This window comes from Galeopterus variegatus, unplaced genomic scaffold (genome assembly GCF_000696425.1).
Source record: "Galeopterus variegatus unplaced genomic scaffold, G_variegatus-3.0.2 Scaffold16049, whole genome shotgun sequence".
Taxonomy (NCBI): Eukaryota; Metazoa; Chordata; class Mammalia; order Dermoptera; family Cynocephalidae; genus Galeopterus; species Galeopterus variegatus.
Window position 1 is genome coordinate 3654 of NW_007742160.1, and position 19019 is coordinate 22672.

Genomic DNA, 19019 nt, shown 5'->3' on the forward strand with positions numbered 1-19019 from the left:
AGCAAATGAAACAGCAGGCTCTTGACAGGTAAATTATTACAAAGTTAACAGGAACTCGGAGCCTTCACTGTTCTGGCCAAGTCCATGTTCTGAAACACCATGAGGAAAACAAAAATGAGGAAAATTAAAATGTACACTGGCCTTGGGTCAATGTGAAAGCAACAGTTTTAATTTAGCACTTGAATTAACTATTACAGAAAAAGTCATACACATCAGTGGGTGACAATCCTAGACACTCAGGATCCTGAAAAAAATAAATAAATAAAAGAAACAAGCCTTGAAACTCCAAAAACTGGATATGAAAGAATGGAAGGAAGGAAAAGAAGAGGCAAAGTGAGAGGAGGAAGAGAGAGGCCAGATGAACTGCATAAATCTATCAGGTAAGCACTGCAGGGAAAATTAAAATGTCACTCAGCCAAAGGGAAGAATAGTTTTCTCATTTAAAAAAAAAATACGGTTTATATCATACCTCAGAAATTTAAAAAAATCTTACTGTAAAAAACCCCAAAATTTAAAGTCATATTGCTCCTAAAAGAGAATATAACCATATAACCACAAGCCAAAAGAAACAGTTGAGTGAGATGACTTGTTTTAAAGTCCAGTGTAGTGCTGGGATTCTTCCATCTCCCAACCGTGAGGACCATACACCAAGGATAAGGTCAACTAAAATCCAAAAGTGACTACACCTGGAAGTTTCCTGGGTTTTCCAGGTTCACATCGGCAATCCCATTCCAGCTGTAGAGAGATGCTATGTGGTTCAATAACTGCCCGGTAAAGAAACGCACCTTCTGGGTTTTTGTGATATTTTTATTGTGAACTACCTGAAAATGATAATAAAACAAATAACGTTCAAGGAATTCAATTATTTTTTAAATACTGTTTCTTGTTTTCTCATCATTATAAAACCAATGCATGCTAACGGCAGAAAACTTGGTCAAAAAAAAAGAAAAAGTTACAGAGAAAACCAAAATTCACCAATATTCCTAGAATACCCAGTTATCATTTTGGTATATTTCCTTTCAGCCCCCACCCATACTTCACCGCCAACACACACAATATACATGTATATGTCTTGGTTATTTATTTATTTATTTTTGCCTGAGATTGTGATTACATATGGTTTTGTGTCTGCTTTTACTTATATGGTGTGAGCTTTTTCCTTATTATTAAAAATTCCTTTAGAAAATCGTTCTGGAGGGCTAAATACCATTCCGTTTTATGAACAGGATAACTTATTTAACCATTCCCCTGGTGTTTACAATTAGGTTGTTTCCAAATGCTGGCTGTTCTTCATAAAGCCATGATCAATACTCTCGGATAGTCTTCACTGCATCTCTGACGATGGACTTGGCACAGGTTCTTACAAATGGAACTGTGTGGCACAAGTTCTCAGCTCCACCCAAACCTAGCCCAGAATCTCTGGGGGTGTGGCCCAGATATATGCACTTCAAATACATTCCCCAGTTGGTTCAGAAGCAATCCCTCAGTTCAGAACAACCACATGGTCCATGCGCATATTCAAAACCTTGACACATATTGCCAGAACTGCTGTCTTCCACAGAGGCTGTAACTAATACTTCCTCCAGGAAAGTACCTTATTCCAGATATCTTTACTAGTTTTGAGTATCACTGGTTTAAAGAGTCAATCCTATTTTGGTAGGTGAAAAAACCTGTATGTCATTATTTGCATTACCTTAAATCAGGGTTTCTCAACCACAGCTCTAGTGACATTTTGGCCAGATAATTGCTGTGGGGGCTGTGCTGTGTACTGCAGGATGTTTAGCAGCATCTAAACATACCTGGTCTCTATCCACGAGATGCCAGTTGCACCTCCCCAGTTATAACAACCAAAAAATGTCTCCAAACATTGCCAAATGTCCCATGGAGGGCAAAAAGGCCTCCAGTTGACATCCAGTTTTCAAATACCATGAAAGGAAAGCATTTTCACATGGACTTTTGATAACTTTTCATGTTGGGAGTGTCATAGTTTCTCTACTTCATCATTTAAGGTGCTTCCATATTAAAGACAGTGATCCTTTAAGCAAGTTTTTACATGTTTATAAGGTGCTTGTAAAAGGCAGAATATGGAACATGACACAAAATAACATTTTGCTAGATGTGTAAATGAAGTATTATTTATAATTTACAGCTCACAATTATTACACTACTTATTGTGAAATGCTGATTAACAGTCTTCCTGCTACCTTAATAAAACAGCAGCCTTGCCTGAGCATCAGCGGCTGCTTCATCTGTTCTTTAACTTTCTGGCCAGGATTTGCTCGTCACCAAGAAAGAGTTTCTGCTTAAGACACAGTTTTCCATTCAACCTAAATTAACTATAACCTATATAAGATATTATAGCCCTAGAATCCTATAAAATGCTGGGAAATATTTCTTCATTCACATAGAAAGAACCAATGACAGAAATGCTGATCACCAAACACGTACCTTTGTTTTCAGGGTAGATAACAAAATATTGATGGTAGAAATCCTATCTTCCTTTATGCCTGAGCTAAAGATGCAAGGGATAAATTCTGAAAGTAAAAGTTTCAAAGCATTAAACTCAAAAGTATTTTGACCTTGATCATGCCCCCATTCGTCCTCCCACCCTATTTCCCTTCCCATCCCCTCACCCCCTCCCCAACTGCTCTGCCATATCTTAGAATGTAAAAACATAATAAAATTAATAAATTAAAAAAAATTTTTTAAAGTATTTTGAAAATGAGAACAGATGAGAGAACACTGCTGTTTAAATTGTACAGCAAACAATACAATTTCCTTTTTTCTTTTTTAATTTTGTCTCTCTTAATTATTCAAGTTCACAGTAGGAAACCAAGACTATCTAAAGGTGAAGACAGAACTTTTTAAGAAGCTCAGTAGTTACTTAGTTGTTTCACCTTCCTTTTCTCACATTAAGTAAAATTAACTTAAGACTGACTGAGGGCCGGCCTATGGCTCACTTGGGAGAGCGTGGTGCTGACAACACCAAGTCAAGGGTTAAGATCCCCTTACCGTCGGGCCGAGCCCGTGGCACACTCGGGAGAGTGCGGCGCTGGGAGCACAGCAGCGCTCCCACCGCGGGTTCGGATCCTATATAGGGATGACCAGTGCGCTCACAGCGCTCACTGGCTGAGTGCGGTGCAGCCGGTCTCAAAAACGACAAAAAAAAAAAAGATCCCCTTACCGTCATCTTAAAAAAAAAAAGACTGTTTGAAAGAGAATGCAAGGTATGAGAATGCATTCCAGGTGACTTAAAAGTCTTCTAAGATTTCTCAGAAGAAATTGCTTAGACTTGCTCAAAAATACATTTAAAATAATGGACATCATTTTATTGGCTGGTGACAGAATTTTGTGTAATTTTGTTTACTTTTTGCTTTCTCCTACTTTTTGATTCTCAGGGAAACAGCCACCAGAGCTTGATGCTATATCTTTACATCAAAGCACTGCTGACACTGGGCAGAAGCACCAAAGCACTCACAATTTTACTTGCTCCATATATGCTTACTGGGCACACAAATTCCACAAAAGCAAATCCATCATTCTTAAAAAAAGAAAAATCAGAAAATACAAAACCAAGAAGAATAAAATTTAAAATCAACCATAACCCCACTACCCAGAGTTAAGACTGTTAAACTCCGAGTTATCTGTTAACCTTCTGATATATCCATACTGTTCTATTTAACTTTTAGTAAAATGGGATCATACTTGACAGTTTTATAACTGAGTTTATGCCCAATGATATGTTGCTAAAAAACTTTTGTGTCATTAAATATATTTCTATGTCATTTTTAATAGGTGCATTCCATCTTAGGACTATCTTCAGTTTGCTCAATCCCTTACCAGTGGAAAGTTACAAGTCCAATTTTCAGCTAATAGGAAAACATATGCCATAAAAAACCCTCCATTCACATCCTTAATTACTTCCTTAGGATAAATGACTAAACATGGAGTTGCTGGATCAAGCACTTTAAAAGTTTTGATGCATACATCCAAATTGCCCAGCAGAATTATTATACTGAAGTCAATCCCTGCCCCCTTCAGTGATGTGAATGAGTACCCACTGTCCCTTAATAAAAGGCTGGGAAACTGAGATGAGTGAAGAGAATTTTAAAGAAACTACCAGCCCTGGCAGCAGCAGGGCATCCTGAAATTAGTACCTGCCAGTAAGCAGGGGTGAAAAATCTGTAGGCTAAATCACGCAAAGAGAATGCACCTCCTCTCCCATGTGGTTCTAGCGCAGCAGTGATGAGGTCCTTTACACAGACCAGGCTGATGACATATAGGGGGGCCACCACCCACACCATTCTATTAATAGCCCCGGCAGTCACATTCTGGAGGAAGCTCAGGTCTCCCACCCTGGGGGAGGTGGGAGCGGGGCTGGAGACCTGATCACATGAGGCTATAGCACCAGAGTTCCAGCCAGGACATGGAACTGCTCCTCACCTCCAGACAGGGCATGATCCTGGGGAATCTCACTGAGCAACGGCCATATACTAAGCTAAGTGCTGTCATTTACCATCTCAATGAATCTCTTGATAAAATGCAAGTGGCCTCAATAGACAAAACTATGCCAAGCCTCGTTCTAGGGAGACAGCTACCAGAAGATGGTCAAGTTACAATTCTCTGAAGCCCCATTACTGATATTCTGGTAATATGGGGCAGAGTACCAAAGTAATTAGACTTCATTTTTAAAAACACAATTACTAAGGAAAGCCAGCTAGCTAAGGTGATGAATCTGTGTACATTCTGGAGCCATAAAGCCTCCTTTGTTTGCCAAGCTGCCTCTCAGGTTTGCATTTATCCTCTGTTAGGGAATTGCTCAGCATTCCAGGTGGCTTAACAGGAATACCTCTGTTCATTCTGACCACTGATATCAAAATGGCACTGACCAAGGCTTATCACTCCCCCTACACACACACCCTTCATTCCAGTGCATACAGCAGCTGCACAGGCTGCAGGGTTTTTTCAACCTGGAAGAAACGATTTGCCGTAGGTTTTTCAAAATAATAGCAAATGGGTGTCCTAAGGGACAAAAGAAAGCACCTACCTTTCACCTCCAACACCTGCACTATAGTGCTGTCATCGCCAGCAATTAAAAAGGAAAGGACAAACTGAATGTAGGCCAGCCGAACGTCATGCACTCCCTGGAGAACAAAGAGACCCACATGTCACATGCACATTACACAGAACCAAAGGAACAGGAACACAACTCCCGTCTCAACATCACCAGCCTTCCAGTCTCGTCCTGTCATCAGGGGATGGAAGTCTGAAACCAATACTCACTCTTTATGGAAAGCAAAAGTTTTCTCTGCTCTTTCCCCCCTCAATATTCTCTACTTTTCTTTCTTTTTCAAGCCCTATTCTCAATACAAAAGTATGGGTAACAAATAGTTGTGGCCCTTCCCCGACTATACTACATAAATTTCTTTATTGTATGGACCACTCTGGTGTGGAGCAAGAGACTATCAAGCCACCTAGACCCACCTCCTCTCTCTTGCTGATGGAAATTATCTATGTTTTCAAAAATCCAGAGCTAATGGAAAGACTGCTGCTGCTTTTGATGAGACATCAATGTGGTAATGTCTATTTCTTATTAGATATTATAAATAAGTTATAAACTCACACCAGGAATCAAAGCACAGATGCTATCATGTTACGAGCTCTGCTAGCTCATCTTCCCAGTACTGTAATCCACACTGTCCCACTGGTCTTAGCCATGGCCCAAGGCAGCAGCTGTTCTCAGTGAGGGCCCAAAGGCCATGACCAGAAGCCAACATGTCTGAGGAAATCACTATAGCCATCTGATCAATTTTCCCTCCCAGTATCATTAAAACAAAGCCTTGTCTCACCATCCCTTGTTTTACATCTAAGAAACCCAAGGCACGTGGTCATGCAGGACTCTCAGCCATTCCAGAACTACTAGCAAGTGTGCTTAGATCCTCTACTGCTTAACCAAAAACTTTTCCCTACTTCCCAGTTATTCCAAAGGTACCTTAATTCACTGCCAAAAAATAAGTTAATATGACAGAGAATTACTGCCCTGAATGCCTGGAAAGATTCAACAGTAGTCTCGGCCTTCCGGATAGTTCTGTTCTACTAAGTAGTAGTAGCAATAGAGGTGGCAGCAGTAGCAGCAATCATGATGATGATAAAACGATGTTTACTGAGCACTTACTATGTGCCAGGCGCTACGCCAAATGCTGCACATCTGTTATCTCATTTACTCCTCGGAGCAACCTGAGGCACAGATGCTTACCATACCCATTTTACCATGTGGAAACTGAGGCCTTGAAAATTAACTCAGTCACACAGCTGCTAAGTAAGTTAAGTACCAGAATCAGGATAATAAGAATGATTGTACAAACACACTGCTGTAAGTTCAACTACAGAGAAGTTCTTCCTTCTCAGGGCTCCCATGGCATTCTCATTTCACTTTTTCTCAAGGTGCAAGGACCGAACTTGGCATCATTTAGGTCTCTGTGCAAGTACTTAACTAATTCCATCTTGTTTTGTTGGATATATGCTTCTTTCGGAGAAACGAAAGGATAGCCAACAGTGCTCTCTAACATCTGGGCGAAGACCTTGTACATTCATCGTATTTACTGAGTTTACCTCCACTCATGTCACACAGCATTTCAGCAAGACTGTATGAGACCAATGCTGGTTTATTCCAAATATATGGAGAACTTCAACTGTCCTCTCTGTCCTGGGGACCTGTCTGTGAGCCTCTTCACAGCACAGAGTTTGGGACGACAACTAGTGTTGAGAATCAGCTGCATTTCCTTAGTGTTGGCAATGCTCCAGTGCCATCACTCACCAATTCAGTGTTTATAAAACACCCACTACAGCAAGATGCCATAATCTCAGGCTGACAGATGATGCAAAGATGACTAACATACCATCCCTGTCCTCAGGAAGCTTAAAGTAACAACTGTTCCCAAGCCATTTAGATGCCCCATCGTTCAAATTAGCATGTCACCTACTTCAAACACAGTTAATTTGTCATCTTGGTCTACACATGCCTTGTGTTTCAAATGAATGCTGGTAAAATGCTAAATCTTGCCTGGTAAAATTATATTAGATTTTGTCCTTTCCCTGCTAATGGAAAGATCCCACAATTTTTCTTTTTTCTTTTTTAGTATGCTGAATAGTATTGGGAGTGAGGAGCCTGGAATGCTGATCTCAGTTATCTGCCATTCTGGATCTTTCCATCTTGCTTGTACACAGTGGAGGTGCACTATATCTTCTTGTGGATCCCTCCAGCAATAAATTTCTAAATGAAAAGGAATTTAGTTACCACCTCCTGGCTCCCATCTTATATATCTCAGACAAGCCCAAATTTCAGCTTCCTGACATTGTGGAGGAACTAAGTGAGATTCCCAACAACCAGCATCTACCCATTCCAGGCTCGCCACCACATGGCTCCTACTCAGCCACCTGGACCTCTGCCTGCCCTGCCCCATCTCCAGCACACACCATCGAAAGCATCCTACTCCCACTGAAAGACGGCCACATGCCTACTCCTTGTTCCTTCCCTGGGACCTCACAGGGTTATTATCCCAGGAAGAAAACATCCTGAACTCTTCAGGGCTTATTCTGCAAAATGCTGTCTAAAATAGACCAAAACATATTTGGTAAAACTGCTCTTTGGCACAGGATTTTAACAATGCTTTCTTTGGCTGGATAAATATATCCATAGTCCTCTTTCTTCATGAGGCTTAAGAATTCCCTCCAAAATGTTAAAATACACTCATTTTAAAAAATCACTACCAGCATCTTCAAAAACTAATGGCAAGAAAAAAAGGCAAGAGATAGAGTGGGCAGAAGAACTCAAGATTCAAAAAAAAATGCAGAGATTTAAGAAACATATCAATCAAATATAATGTGTAGACCTTGTTTGGATCCTGATCTGAATCACAAAATGTAAGAACATTTTTGAGACAATCAGGAAAAACCAAGAACTGGGTATTAGATGATATTGAGAAATAAATTTATAGTGTTAGGTACAATAATGGTACTGTGGTTTTGTTCTTTAAAAGGTCTTTTTCTGTTCAGAGTACACACTGAAATATTTATGGTGAAATATGATTCATGTCTGGGATTTATTTGCTATAATAGACTGCAGGATCTGCTATGATAGACTGCTTCAAAACAAACTGAAAAGGTGGGAGGCATGACAGTGGCTGAAGCTGAATGACAGGTACATGGAGTTCCTTGTGCTGCTGTATGTTTGAATACCCCTGATATTTCCTGTATTATAAAAAAAAATAGGCCGGCCTGTGGCTCACTCGGTAGAGTGCGGTGCTGATAACACCAAGGCCACGGGTTCGGATCCTATATAGGGATGGCCGGTTTGCTCACTGGCTGAGCATGGTGCTGACAACACCAAGCCAAGGGTTGAGATCCCCTTACCGGTCATCTTTAAAAAATAAAAATAAAAAAAATAAAAAATAAATAAATAAATAAATAAAAATAATTTAAGGTCTGGACACCATTTTCTACAACATACAAAGTATTTATAGTATTTGATACAGAAGGTTACAAAAGGAAAAACACTTGTAACTCGATAATAACTCCCATATTATAGATCCCGGAGAGGCAAAATAACCTGCCCTGAGATGAAACAACCTGTGTGCAGCCCTGTAGCCAGGGTTCAGGAAGGGAAGACCTGATGGGGCTTTCTGACGTTGTCTGGTCTTAGTGGGTGGCCTGGGCACTTAAACTCAGATGGCTGAGATCAAGGAAGGCAGGGGTGGGAAGGAAGGAGGGTATCTGATAATTTCTGCCAGGCTCACTGCCAGCTAAGACCAAAGTACTGTGATATTTGCCCTAGTGTGCAAATAGCACGTGCATTCTTTTTATTAGAAATGCACTTAAATGTCAGGAGCCATTACTCATTGAATGGAATTTGTTGACATGTTAATAAAGCACAGTATCTAAGAGACACTAAAACCTGGAATTTTTTTCATCAGAGAATATTATTTGTAATTCCAGTAAAACACTCAACACCAGGCCAATCTCACAAAGCAGTAAAAGTTACTTGGTGTTATTACTGTTAACCCTTCAGTCTGTTATCTGGCAATGCAGAAATCCCAGGAATATCAAGAGAACAAGGCAACATATAGTTACAGAAGTGAATTATTCTAATGTGGTTCTCCACCACCACAGACAAGGGCTGGTACTTTCCGCTCAGGAAAAGGGTGAGAACTCCGGCTGTGACTGTTCACAGCACTGGAGCACCAGCAGGAGAAATGATCTGGCAAGCAGATGTGGCATTTCGACAACCTTAGCTGCACATGCATTGGGAGGAGGGCCTCTCTCAAGCTCATGAGTCCTAAAACTGTACTTTCTCTCCAAGAACCTTTCCAAACCTAAGTGCAACTTCTAGATCCACCAGGGTTTTTTGTTTTTTGTTTCTTGCAGCTCTACTAAAAACCAACCATTCACACTCCCATTCTCTTTGGCACAATCCAGCCTCTACTTCTTTCATTACAACAGTTCTAATTGGGAGGCGCACATCACTTATTAAAGAGCCATAAAAGTCTTCTTTGAGGATGTCGCTGGCTTAAAAGTTCTAAGGGTTTTCTCCAAAGTGTAAAGAACTGGAATAGAGGACAGGGACAAGCTTCGCGGCTATGAAGCACATGGAGGCTATTTCGTTTATTCAGTAGAGAAGATGCTCACAAGCTAAGTCACAGCCAGGAACGTGCTGCTCTGCTGAGTACCCGCCCTCCTTCCCCCGCACTAAAGTATCCTTGGATGTCCCCACTGTGTAGGCTCTGCAGGTGGATGGACCCATCACCAGCCAGAGGTGAAGTCCCTCCTCACAGACAGAAGCCAGTTGCTAATGAGGCATACACTCCCAAGTGCCAAAGGCAGAGGGAGGAAAAACAGCCACTACAGCCCTCCAAAGGGAAGAGACACACAGAAGAGGGACAACACACTTGGAATTCTCACCTTTGAATCCCTTTTGGTCACCAGGGTGTACAAGGTCTTTTTATTCAAATCAAAATGGCTGCAGACATCCCTGGCAGCTTCAGGACCCTGGGTCACCATGGCGGCCATCAGGTTCAGGCAGGCTCGAGCCACCCTGCACAGAAACACAAGGAATCAGACATATCAGAACAGTGGAAGCACAAAGCCACCTCACCACAAAGGCAACTGCATACTTGGTTGTACGATTTGCTATTCCCAAACCAGGAAAAGGAAGGAAGGAGATACAGAGACATGATCTTTATTTTAAAAAAAAAAAAAAATCTAAAAACCGAGACCAAGGAACAAGAATCCAAAAACACAAGCTATAAAGAGGATGACAATGTCTCTTGAGTAAACCTTCATGTGACTGAGTGACACATCTCAGTCCCTGTGTGTACAGGACACAGAGGAAGACTTCTTCATGGACAGCTCCAAAGTGAACTCCTAGCTGCCTTTCCATTCTATGGTTTCCCAGAATCCATGGTTTACTGAGCACCAGCTACCTACAGGCATCATTCTAGGTGCTGAGAAGGTGGCATTTTATAAGAAGGGCAAGGCCCCTGCCACATGCGCTTTGCATGCTAATGGAGGGAGACAGTCAACAGGAAGATATGGAATATTATGCAACCTCACAATTGCACAAATTGATATTTTTCTCTATGGAGAAAAATAAAGCAGGTGAAAGGGCCAGGAAAGGACAGCAGGAATGCTACTGGATGTAGGACAGTCAACAAAGGCCCTGCTGAGGTGACACTTTTGCAAAGTCCTGAAGGCTGAGAGACAGCTCAAGACTCTCTGGGAGAAGAGCTATCAAGGCAGAAGGAATAGGCAAAGGAAAGGCAAGTCTGAGTGTTCCAGAGCATCAAGGAAAGCAGCGGGGCTGGAGCAAGAGGGATAAGTGGGAGGAGAGAAGTCAGCGACAGCCAGGGACTGGTCCACAGAGGGAGGAGGGGCAGAGACCCAGCTGCAAAAGCCTTGGAAGCAGCTCAGCCCTTTTATGAGCAAAGGTAACGGTCAGATGCACTCACGCAGAGCCAAATGCAGACCAAACCCAAAGGCTAGTCCTTTGCCACACAAAAGCAGCAACTTACCTGTAACCCGAGGCATACAGGGACTCACAAATGAGCTTCATGTGGTTGTTCAGTAGCTTTTTCACAATGTTGGTTCCCACAACATGGAAATGTGAAAGATCACCGGCTGTCCTCAACAATATGGCCTCGAAAACTTGAAATATTAATAGCATCTGCAAAGACAGATTTGAAACACTTATGAATCATCTGATTTCTTTCCCTCCTGCACACACATGCTCCTCTTGTCCTAGCTGTAGTTACTTGCAGGCTTAATACCTTCATCGTGCAGGAGTAGGCCTGCCCAGATCCTGAGCCCGAGGTGATAAAGGCAAAGGTGACAGCTCAGCAGGCTGACTTGCCAGGACCCAGGCCCTGGACTTAGTCTTGCTCCCAGTGTAGGGAAGCAGAGAACAGTTTGCTTGACCTGGCCAGTTAGCTCACTTGGGAGAGCATGATGCTGTTAACACCAAGGTCAAGGATTCAGATTCCTGTACTGGCCAGCTGCCAAAAAAAAAAGATGAAATGAAAGAAGAAAGTTCTATTTATGAGAACTGCTCTGGGGATATTCAGGTCTACAGCTTTATAGCAAAACCTCTGAGATTTTAACAGGTTCATATCATAAATATCAAATTTTTAACCTGTTTGGAACCAGCAGACAATAATCAATTCAGTAAGTGTTCTGAGTCTGTGATTACAGTTTTTACCTGCTTCCCTTGTTAAAACAAACCATGTTGGAAACAAGTACATTATATTAAGAATTTATGATCCTTCCTTCTAATATTCACCAATGCTAATAAGAAGTTAGCGTTTTCCTCTAAAATACTTTGAAAGGCCATAAAGACAAAAATGAACTTATTCCTATAGCATAGGGACAACGCATCATTTTCTGCTGAAAGTTGGTAATGCCTTGGAAATTCCTATCATATTTCTCTTCGTCAAGCTTAACACAACAGTAGCATTAACTTTCTTCTCTTCTTCAAGCCAGGTAAGGAATAACATACTTCACTTTCAGGCCGCTTCTCTCCACTCAGGAGCTGGAAAATTTCTGCACACTCAACAGAAATCTTTATATACCCTTCCACAACATCATACACATCTTCTCGTGGTAGCTTCTTGGCAGCAGAGACAAATGCTTCCAAGGCTGAAACAAGAGTTATGTTCATATTATGTTTACAAGAACCATATCCTTGGAAACAATCACAGCCACTACCGTGACCTACTTTCCCTTTTCTGTGACCCTCCCCAACCTACCTAAACAGCCACAGAAGCTACTATGAATGCTATGGACTCAATTATTTCCCCCCAAAATTCATCTGTTGAAGCCCTAACCCCTAATGAGACTGAATTTGGAGATAGGGCCTTTTAGGAGGTAATTAAGGTTAAATGATGTCATAAAGGTGGGGCCCTGATCCAGTAGAACTGGTGTCCTTCTAAGAAGAGGAAGAGACACCAGAGAGCTCTCTGTGTGTGTGGACAGAGGAAAGGCCATGTGAGGACACGTGAGAAGACAGCTGTCTGAAAGCCAGGAAGAGAGCTCTCAGCAGGATCCACCTATGCTGGCACCTTGGTCTTGGACTTCTGGACTTCAGAACTGTGGGAAAATAAATTTCTGCTGTTTAAGCCACCCAGTCTATGGTATTTTTTATGGCGGCCCAAGCAGATTAATCTGTATAACATTACAAAAACACCAAGACATGATGAAGGCAGTACAGGAATGAAACAAAGAGAGAACCAATATAACTCACAGGTTTGAATCCTGGCTCTAGCAATTACTTACCTAGACTCCCTCTTAGCTTTTGTTCCTTCATCTATAAAATGTGGATAATAAAAATGTCACATAACATGGTAATGAAACATTACCAAAAGCATTACCTATATTACATCAACTAATTCTCACTGCAAACCTCTGCCCTAGGACTAGTTTTTTTTCCTATTTTATGGATGAGAAAACTGAGGCCCTAGGGTACATAGCAAGTAAGTGGCAGAGCCAGGACTCAAATCCAGGCCGTCTGGCTCCAGGGCCCATGTTCTCCCTTCAAAAGCTGGGCTATCCTGCACACTCAACAGAACTGACACCTGCTGTTTTAAATGTGATGGGGGATGCAGTGTCGTGCATTCCTGGCCTGCCGTCAGCACCAGGAACTTCAGCTAACATTGGCGCTCTTCACAAGCCCAAAGAAGTGCATCCTACAGGCTTATTTCCCTATGAAGCCACCCCAGAAGTTCTCACCTTAAAAATCCACCCTCCCATCAGTGTGAGAATTCTATTACACTTCTTCTAATTAATGCAATCCCCACTGATAGCTGAATACCCACTACAGCCCCCCACCCCACCAACTGGGAGCCACCTGTGTGCCTGCTAACCTCAGAACTCTTCCTTCAAAATTTGGGTTCTACAAAACTGTCTCTCTGGTTCTACTCTTTGGTCCACACTACTCAAAACTCGGGAGGCAGGACATGGCAGGGGGTTGGAAGCCACATAAAAGCAAAGGCTAAAATGCACACATCTTATTGGAGCTTTAATCTTTTCTGGGTGGGGGGGGGGACTTAATCTTATCTTAAAAAAGGGAGGAAAGGACTAAACATTTAAATCAAAACAGTCATTACCAATGAAGTAAAATGCAAAATACCAATGGTCTTTTAAGAAATACACAAGTTTTCATATAAATATGGGGGGGGGATCTGTTTTAGGGAGTGCTCCAACTTCTCCAGGAAATCCTTCCTTCTCTGCCTTGGGGCTACATGTAATGGGCTAATCTTTCTTTCCCATACCAGCTACCATCACCAGAGTCTGCACCTCTGAAGGTCAGATTCTTCCTTCAACTTCTCTCCAGAGATTACAGTTTCAAGATCCTTCAGTGTTCAGATCAGACTCTAGGTCCCCTTGAAGCATGAGGCCCAGAATAGGAATTGGTACTGCAGTCAGGTCTACCAGCTGAGCAGAGCAGATCAACACATCTTTCTTCCTGGACAGCAAGTCTATATGTCTCTGATTCCAGTCCTGATGCACACAGGGTGCTATTAAGTAACATCTACCTAGGTCTGTACACGTGTGGTCAGATTTGGGGACCCCTGAGCAAGACCTTATACTAAGAACACACCAGGTAAGAGTGTAAACTTTGGAGCCATGCATCCCAGCTTGGCCATTTACTAGCTGCATGGTACTAAGTAAATCACTGAACTCTAAGCTTTGGGTTCTTTATCTGTAAAATGAGAACAGGAGCAGGACCTACCTAACAGGGTTTGTGTAAGGTGTAAAAGGGCTAATTTACATGGAAATCGTCTAGCATCACACTAGCCTCAAAAAAAAAAAAAGCCTCCAACTGTCCTCAGCAGTGTATTTCTGGTCACATTCAGCCCTCTGTCAGCCTCGCAAGGTCTTTTTGGATCCCATTTTATGCCACGGTACAACATTTTCCCTGGCAACCATGCTGACTCCTGAAACATTTACTGCACACTGTGCCCTTGCTGCACAGGCACTGCTCTGGGCGCTGAGGCCAGACTCCATGCTTCTGCAGCATGGTCTACTGAGATAATGAGCAAGGGTGGTGGGTGTTCTCACAGAGATGGCTGTGGGTTGCATGAGCTCAACCCTCATGGGCACCAAGGAGACACACATAATACTCTACCGTCTCCCTCAGAAAAACAGAACACAGGTGACAGCAAGGGCTGTTCATGCAGGGAGAGCAGCGCTATTCTTTTTTAAGGAACCATTTGCCAAACTCTAATATGTACTTACACTTGTCATCTCTCTGCACCTTCATCTTTCCATCCACCATTTACTGAGCACCTACCGCATGCACCAGGCATTATACGTATCTGGAATATGCTGGTGAACAAACTGGAAATGGCCTCTACCCCCACGGTGCTTACAATCAAGTGGCAGAGACCAAGGTCCACGTCATGAATATTTATAGAACACCTACCACAATCACTTAAATAGACAAACTGTAGTAAGTGCTATGGAGCAAAAGTCAAGGGTGTAATGAGGGGTTATAACGGGGGAACAAGATTTAGATTGGAAGGTTGGAAAGGTTTTCTCCAAAGAAGTAACTATGAACCTAATAATTATAAGAGTAAGTATGAGTTGGGGGTAGCCGGGAAAGTGCTCCAGGGCAAGGATGTGCAAAGATCCTAAGGCTGGAGGGTACAGAGTGTGGCTGAAGGCGGGTGGGTGGTTAAGTGAGTGAGTGGGGAGGGCTGCCTGACATGAAGTCAGAGAAGGAGATGGGGCTAGATGAAGTAATAGTAATGAGTTTGGACTTTATCCTAAAGGCAGTGGGATACCACTGAAAGGCGTCATGAGAGGAGTGACATGATCAGATTTGAAGTTTTAAAAGACCGTCTGACTGCTACATTAGAAGAGGCTATAGGAAAGCAAAATTAGGAAAGAGACCAACTCTGGTCAGTTCTGGCCACTATCCCAGCAGGGACTGATAGTGTCTGGACTAGAATGACGATGAAACAGAGGACAGCAGACCAGCTCCTGAGATACCCAGGAGAAGCACCAAAGCTAAGGGTCAAAGTAAGGCAGAGGGAGGTTTCTGGCAGGAACACAGAAGTGAACGGAACTATCACTTACTGCAATGGGGAACACGAAAGCAACATGGGGACTCCAGGGAGATCAAGAGTTTAACCTTTAGAGTACTCACATTTACAAGAAGCCCTTTCTCTATCGCCAGTGAAGTCATGGGCAAACTTTGAAAGGAACTGGCCTGCAGAACTCTTCTTGATCCAGGATCGTCCCTGATGCTGATACTGATCCATTCCTGAGTGCCCTCTGGGTCTTTACCATTCTAACCCTGCAGTTCTCTTTCCTCCACTACATGAAGGGAGTATAATCAGAAACCTTCCCTGTGCCTGGGTTAAAATCCCTCAACATCCATCAATTCCATTTCCCTGATCTTCCAGCAACCTATCACAGGAAGTTACGAGAGCATATCGAAAGGGAGAGAGAAAGAATTCAAGACAGAGACCAGATTCGAACACAAATCCAACACAGCCTCACATGCTTTCACCCACTAGCTTCAGCTTTGCCATGTTTTCAACTACTTCACTTTCACCCATCAGCCCAGATTTTCTTTCAACACCTGTTCAAATGATGCAGCACCTGAATGTCATGGTGCTCTCTGTGCAAAACCGTGAAATATGGACACAGGATCTTTTCAATAATTAAACATGCTCTTTCTTCTACCAGGAAGGTTCCTATCCCTGTCCCGTTCTACAACCCTTTTGAAAGGCCACTACCTCAGGAGAGGTTTCTTTGATCTCCCAGATTAGATGCAAGGCCAGGCAGACACCCTCAGGCACCACACAACTCTCCTGTGAAGGACTTGTGCTTGGAACCGGATGTATGTGATTTTATTGATATCTGCCTTCCCCACATGATGCTTTATAAGCCCCATGATGGCCTGTCTGATTTTTATTCACCATTTTATCTGAACCCTAGCAAATAATAGACCTTAGTAACTACTGAAAGAATAAATTAAATGAGTGAAATGTATAATTCTGTGCTAAAGTAGGTAGCACCTTCCTAGCACTGACGAGCAGCTACAGTTACCAAAAGTTTAAAAACAAAATCTGTAGGAGAAAAGTTGGAAATTGAGGATGTTCTGATCATTAATTTTATAATTTCTTTAACCTGGGAGAAACACTGTCATTTTTAATTTTAGTACAGTGCTAATGTTTCCACTTAACAACATGTTCAATTGTGTTCTTTCTTCATAACCTAGATACTTGCCAAAGGATTACAAGTAGTTGTGAAGGGTGGTCACAATTTACAAAAAATGAAATTAAATTAAAGAATCTGCTTCATCTCAGTCACTGGTCCAAGCTTGGTCAAACAACAAGTAGTTGCAGTGGCTTCTGGTAGCTTGTTACATGTTATCAGGTCAGTGTCAGTGTTGGAGGGTCAAAGCTATTGAAAATGGTGCTGACGGAACAAGGAGTAGCAAACTGTCTCACTGAACTGCCCTGATCTGACTCACGGTAGGGACTCTACAAACATTTGCCGTGTGAATGAGTCGGCCATTTCATTTACTTTCCTGACAACTGCAATAAGCCGGTTTTAGAGCAATGTGTAGTCGCATGGGACTGTCAAAACCAAGCAAGTTGTGGCCCTCTTGCTGTCGCTGACAGCTCAGGGCAAACAACTGCAGCGCGCAGTCCTGGAGCTGCCCCGGTCGGCCGGGGATCCTGGACGCCCAATCACGGGGGCCTCAGTTTCCTGAAAAGCGGAGGCTTGGCTCTGACCCTCGGTCAACCAAAAGCTGTAAAAAGGACAGCCCGTGTCTAGCCCACTTAGGCCCCGCCCGGACCGAGGCCCGGAGACCAGCTCGCAAGCACGAGCTCCTGGCCCCGGGCCCGCCGCCCCGCACTCACCTGGCCCCGAGCCCTGCGGGTCCCTCAGCTGAGCCTTGAACCGCACGCCCGTGAGCTCCTCAGTGCGGGACCGTTTGGCTGCGCTCGTGGGGGACGCCGAGTCGCCCTGGCCGCTCGGGGCCTTCCTCTTGGAGACCCCCATGGCCGAGAGAGCGGAAGCGCAAGGGGAACCACACACCCGCTGGGACCTGGCAAGAACACGCCAGCAGATAGGACACACGCACCTAGGGTCCACCTGCCAGGGGCCCACACGCGGCCGGGAAAGGGCAGGGCTGATGGAAAAGGCGGGGCCTCTGTGTGGGAGATTGGCGGAAGAGGTGGAGGGAGGCCGGAACCGGAAGGGGCGGGGCCTTAGAAACGGGGAGGCGAAAAGCTGGGGTCAGGGCTTCTTCCGTGTGGCTTTGGGCCGGGTTGGCTTCTTCGCGGCTTGGGAAGAGTGGACACTCCACGACATCCCCGCCCAGCTGCGGTGGGCTGCGGTCCACCCGGGCGCACCTCCTGACTCCGGTGGCCCTCTTGGGGCCCCTGTTAAGAACTCCCAGACCCTTCGCTCCCGGCCTGACTGAACAGTGACGAGACGGGCTCGGCGCGTCGTTGCTGCACAATGAGTTCACTTCTCAAACTGAGGACGCCTCAACGGTGTCGCTTGAAGAACTTTCCTCAAACACAGTGGGATTCGATACTTTTACAATTTGAGGCCCAGTGCGTTGGCCAGGAGGGTGGATATCCCCTGGCTGGATGCCAGGCGGGCTTGTTCCTGTGGTGCCCCTCACCCTGACCCCCGACATGTCACAGCCTGAACCAGACCGGCTTGCCTGGTGGGGTGCCCCAGACCGACCTCCAGCCCAGGCTTCCCCAGACTTGCTCTTTGTGCCATGCAGGGTGGAAGGAGAGGACCAAATGAAATAAATATGAAAACCCTTTACGGACAGCGTAGGACCTCCACGTCTAAGTTCCTGTCATTCAAATAGAGACAGCACAGCCAGCCCTACCCAATCCTCGGGGCTGTTGTGAACAGCAAATGATGCAATGTATGAAAAACTGCTTTGACGGGAAAAAAAGTACAGCGTGTTTTCTAAGATGTTATTAATTGACTCCTGAGCCATATCAAATACTCAAATAAAATGGAGGTAAAAATGAGTTAGTAAAAACGGGCTGGCACATTTTTTAATGCAACTTCATCAATACTTGGGTATGTCTTCAAAATATGAATCAGTACATTAGATGAGAGATTTGGTGATTCCTGGAATTCTCCATCAGGTTGTCCTCTAGTCTGAGGAAATACTGCATTTTGTTCTGTAAGCAGATGTGTTTTGAGCATCTGAGGACGTGGGCTTTTGTGGTCTGTTGGGGTTCAGATTTTCTTGGTAGAAAAAGCACATTGTATTGACCCTGAACAAGACAGTTGTGCCTGGGGAAATGCCTATGTTGTAGGCAGGTCAGGCAGAGGAAATTGCCCCAACAGATTTGAGCTGATGCAGCAATATTAAGAGAAGGGGATGTGCTCAAAATTCAGGCTATAAACGGCAACACTCAGTAAAGGCAGACTTAATTTCAACTAATTGTCCACACTGGTCCTCTTCTCTGGTTAGT

The 19019-nt window shown here is 43.7% G+C and overlaps 1 protein-coding gene across 1 annotated transcript; it reads right to left on the minus strand.

Moving 5' to 3' along the window:
• Positions 1–680: 680 nt before the first annotated feature.
• On the minus strand, positions 681–17568 carry LOC103582390 (nucleolar pre-ribosomal-associated protein 1-like). Its single transcript, XM_008563997.1, has 7 exons — positions 17427–17568; positions 12047–12186; positions 11067–11218; positions 9958–10090; positions 5048–5144; positions 2449–2534; positions 681–821 (listed from the first exon to the last, which is right to left on the minus strand). The coding sequence occupies exons 1-7, from the start codon at positions 17566–17568 to the stop codon at positions 681–683; spliced, it is 891 nt and encodes a 296-aa protein (XP_008562219.1).
• Between the last annotated feature and the right edge of the window lie 1451 nt (positions 17569–19019).